Source organism: Dipodomys spectabilis, unplaced genomic scaffold, assembly GCF_019054845.1.
Source record: "Dipodomys spectabilis isolate Male_0828 unplaced genomic scaffold, ASM1905484v1 ptg000260l, whole genome shotgun sequence".
Lineage (NCBI taxonomy): Eukaryota > Metazoa > Chordata > Mammalia > Rodentia > Heteromyidae > Dipodomys > Dipodomys spectabilis.
The window spans coordinates 300366-304991 of record NW_024870937.1 but is presented as its reverse complement, the minus strand read 5'-3'; the positions used below and the strand labels follow the sequence as shown (position 1 = coordinate 304991).

The 4626-nt window shown below is 36.5% G+C and overlaps 1 protein-coding gene across 1 annotated transcript; it reads right to left on the bottom strand.

The window, feature by feature from the left end:
• Positions 1-1674: 1674 nt before the first annotated feature.
• On the bottom strand, positions 1675-4328 carry LOC122125094 (BBSome-interacting protein 1-like). Its single transcript, XM_042699641.1, has 2 exons — positions 4054-4328; positions 1675-1826 (listed from the first exon to the last, which is right to left on the bottom strand). Exons 1-2 carry the CDS (start codon positions 4233-4235, stop codon positions 1775-1777), a joined length of 234 nt encoding a protein of 77 aa, XP_042555575.1. The 5' UTR covers positions 4236-4328; the 3' UTR covers positions 1675-1774.
• Positions 4329-4626: the final 298 nt, after the last annotated feature.

Sequence of the window (4626 nt, the reverse complement as noted above, 5' to 3'; positions counted from 1 at the left end):
TCGAAAGGTGTGGGAGGGAGGTCAGGGGAGAGGAGCTGGTGAAAGAAGAGAGGAAGAGGGGAAATGGAGGAATAACAGTCAATGCATATTTATTAAAACAAGAAAATTGAGGGGAAAGGTGGGGTTGGGAAGGAAGAACGATGAAAGGGGTGATAGTAAGCAAGAAACATTGGTTAACTGATTTGTTGAATGGTAATCCATTGCGCAACTACTTAAAGATAGTAAAAATATAATTTTAAATATTTAAGAGGTCCAGGAAAAGGCATTAAAGCAAACAATGAGATATATTTTTGAAATTTTTTGAAAATAAGATTTATCATTCAAGTGCACAAATTTACATTGTTTGGTATATATACATTCACATTTTTTCTTTTAATATTTTTAAATATACAAAAAAAGGACTTATACCATTTCCATATGTGCAAGATAATGAACTTTCAGCATGTCCTCCTCCTCTTGTTTTTCTTATGAAGCAAGCTTAAGGAACCATATTCTTAACTTCCAGAGACTGGAATTCATGTTCCATCTGAGTATTTTTATGGTTCCATATTGCTATAGTCCCATAAGTCAGAAGAGAACTACTATGCCATGAAAAATGTTTTTTAGTGCTAGCAACACACCTTTAGCTACTTTAATGTAATATTAACCAATTAATAGGGAAAAAATAAGAAAAAATCTGCATACCTGGACAATATAGATTTCTCAATTTATTAAATATTTTTTTATTAGAAAGAGGGCAGAGAGGTGGAACGAGAATGGAGGGAGAGAGGATGAGTAAATGTAGTCCATATACTCAATAAAAAGTAAACTGTAATGTGTGTGTAGGAATGGGAGAGGGAAAAATGGGGGAAAAATGAAAATGACACTGACCAAAGATTGTATTCATAACTGGACTTATGGAATTATAACACCTTTCTACAACTTCTTAATAATAACAAAAATAAGTTTATTAAAAGCTTTTTGAGAATATTTATAATACCATGTAGTTTTCCATTATTTGTTATTTGTTAATGTCATGCTTTTTAGGGTCCTTCTACCTCAAGAGCTTAGCATATTCAAAGGATAAAAGGAAAGAGCTTTTTAAAAATATAGTTGAATAATGGAAAATATGACCTTACTTTTCTCTATTTACAGATGGCTTTTGTGTTTCACAGGTAGGAAATCTTAGATGTGACGTGTTCATACATTGTATTATCTTGCTGGATCATGCTATGTCAGCAGAAAGTTAGAAATCCAATTCTTCATTCACAATAGAATTCCATTATATTTATTGAGGAACTTACCAGTCTAGAGGCACTGATTTACTTCAGGAGACTCCAGCTCCACTTTATTTATTTTGATTAGGTATTATTAGTTATTATTTTATTTATTAATTATTATTATTTTTTTTATTAGATAATATGAAAGCTCAACATAACTACCTTTGCAAGTTAGAATTGATCTTAAAATTCAGGTTTTCAATAAATATGTAAAGATCCTTTTTATATAAATGTTGCATTTAGTTACTTGTGACTGTATAAAATTGATAGCAATAGTAATGATGAATGATAATTCAAAATTATGAAAACATGGCTTGAGTGAAAGAAAATCCTATAAAATGTGTCCAAGTTTGTGTTTTAAGTTCACAAGTGTCCTCAATCTTGATTATTGGTACCAAAAGGAATACTCAGTTTTATTAGCATATGCTATTTTCAGCATAGAGATGCAGAATATGTTTATGCAATTATTACATAATTTGAAAGGCAGTGTCTTCTCTGGAGTGCTGGGTTATTGGTCAATGGGTTATTTGCCCTTGTTCCTTTACTGCCATTTCTTTTTTTTTTTTTTTTTAATTGTGAAAATAGTGTACAGAGGGATTGCAATTACATGGGTAAGATAATGAGCACATTTCTTATCAAGTGTTATAGCCTCTTCCTTTGTTTCCCCTTCCCATCCCTTCATATCTTCCCCCCCCCCCCGGCCCCCCCACCAAAGTTGTAAAGCTCGTTTTTCGACATAACAACATGTACATCTCATTGTTGCAATGGGTCCTCCTGTATCCCCATTTTAACAATTTGTTTTTTCCCTTCCCCTCCACATATACCAACATCATATATAGTGAAAGCAGGGGTTGTACCATGGGGGAGGGACATACAAGGCAACAAAAACATAATCTTATAAATATGTTAGAAACAATCGCATGAAAGATCTCTCTCTCTCTCTCTCTCTCTCTCTCTCTCTCTCTCTCTCTCTCTCTTTGTCAGTCGTGGGGCTTGAGCTCTAGGCCTGGGAGCTGTCCCTGAACAATTCAGCTCAAGGCTCACGCTCTACCACTTGAGCCATAGCGCCACTTCTAGTTTTCTGGTGTTTTTTTTAAATTTTTTTATTGTGATTAAGTGATTACATAATTTCCCAAATTTCACAGTATTGTGGGATAATGATGCTCATTTAAAGTCACAAACTCATTCTAACTTTCCTGGACCAAATTGTCTATCACGGTCTATAACATATAACGGTGTACACATATACACCATACATGTGATCAGCAACATGGGGTTATTTAGTAGGGATTCGACCAGATGAGTGGAAGTTCTTTGTTTCTTAAGTCCTGTTAATTTTGTTGTATCACCTAACATTTTGGATTTAACATCCACTTATCAGGGAGACCATGTACCGTTTGTCTCTTTGCTCTTGACTTACCTCGCTCAACATGATTTCTTCTAGCTCCATCCATTTCCCAGCAAATGTCATTATTTTGTCATTTCTAATGGCTGCATAATATTCCATTGTGTATAGATACCACAATTTTTGGATCCATTCATCTGTGGTTGGGCATCTGGGTTGTTTCCATATTCTAGCTATTGTGAACAGTGTTACAATAAACATGGAGGTGCATGTGTCCTTGTATATTGGTTCCTGTTGTTCAAGGTAGATGCCTAGAAGTGGTATGATTGGGTCATAAGGGAGGTCAATCTTTAGCTTTCTGAGGACCCTCCAGACTGCTTTCAAAGTGGTTGTATAAGTGTACATTCCCACCAGCAGTGTAATAGGGTTCCTCTTTCTCTGCATCCCCTCCAGCATTTGTCGTTGGCTGGCTTGTGGATGCCGGACATTCTGACTGGGGTAAGGTGGTATCTCAGGGTTGTCTTTATTTGCATTTCCTTCACAACCAGGGATGGTGAACATTTCCTCATGTGTTTCTTTGCCATTTTTATTTCTTCATCTGAGAAGTCTCTCTTTAGTTCCCTTGCCTATTTAGTAATTGGTTTGTTAGGTTTGGGAGGGATTAGTTTCTTGAGTTCCCTGTATATACAGGATGTTAACCCCTTGTCTGATATATTGCTGGTAAATATTTTTTCCCAATTAGTTTGTTGTCTTTCTAGCTTAGTTGTGATAGATTTAGCTGTGCAGAAGCTTTTTATTTTAAGGTAGTCCCATTTGTTGAGTCTCTCTCCAATTTGTTGTGACCCTGGGACTCTGTTCAGGAAGTTCCTTCCTGTGTCAAGTGTCTCTCCTACTCTGTCCTGCAGTAGTTTCAGAGATTCAGGTTTAATGTTAAGGTCTTTAATCCATTTTGAGTTGATGTTGGTGCATGGTGATAGGCTGAGGTCCACTTTTAATTTTCTGCATGTGGCTGCCCAGTTTTCCCAGCACCAGTAGTTGAAGAGGCTGTGTTTCTTCCATTGTATGTCTTTGGCTCCTTTGTCAAATATCAGCTGACTGTAGGCCTGTGGATTTATTTCTGGATCTTCTATTCTATTCCATTGCTCTTCGGGTCTGTTTTTGTGCCAGTACCATGCTGTCTTTGTTATTATAGCTCTATAGTAGAGTTTGAAGTTCGGCATGGATATCCCTCCCATGTTGTCTTTATTCCCTAGAATTGTTTTGGCTATTCTAGGTCTTTTGTTGTTTCATATGAATTTTTGGACTGTTTTCTGTATTTCAGTGATGTACGTCATTGGGATTTTAATAGGAATTGCATTGAATTTGTATATTAATTTTGCCAGTATTAACATTTTCACTATATTAAGTCTGCCTATCCAAGACTTTACTGCCATTTCTTATTTGCAATTTGTATCTTCTGCTGCTTGCTGTGTTTTCTCCAGTTTTTCCTGAGTCAGAGATTTCAAGGATACAATTCTGGACTTACACGGAACCATCATGATTACATTTTCCACAGACAACTGCTTTTGTTTTGGATGAACTTCTGGGAACACTGACTTCACTTCTACCATATTTGTTGGATACAGTAACATTTTCCTGAAAATTCTGGTTTTGTTCTTGCAGCTTTAGGCATCCAATCTGGAATTATCAAGAGGACTGAGAGTTTAATTCAAGCCAATGAAAGAAAAGATGCATCTCTTCACTGAAGTCTCAGCTGTTGCCCCTGGTAACTGGGAGATCAAGGGGAGTTATTTGTTTGTTTATTTATTTAGTTAGTTATACCAGAACTGGGGCATGAATTCAAGGCCTGTGCTAGCCCTTAGCATTTTGCTTAAGGTGAGTGCTCTACCACTTGAGCCACACCCTTACTCACAGCTCTTTAGTAGTTAAGGGAAAGAAGAGTCCCATGGACTTGCCTTCCCAGGTTGGCTTTCAACCATGATCCTCCGATCTCAGCTGCTGAGTAGCTGAGTTTATAGTGTG

Bases quoted from the DNA above. Each gene is read 5' to 3' on its own strand.
- LOC122125094 (XM_042699641.1), bottom strand. From the start codon at position 4,235: ATGTTACTGTATCCAACAAATATGGTAGAAGTGAAGTCAGTGTTCCCA. The intron at 1,827-4,053 runs AAATTGCAAATA...TCACAATTAAAA, and splicing joins CAGCAAGCAGCAGAAGATAC to AAAAAAAAAAAAAGAAATGG.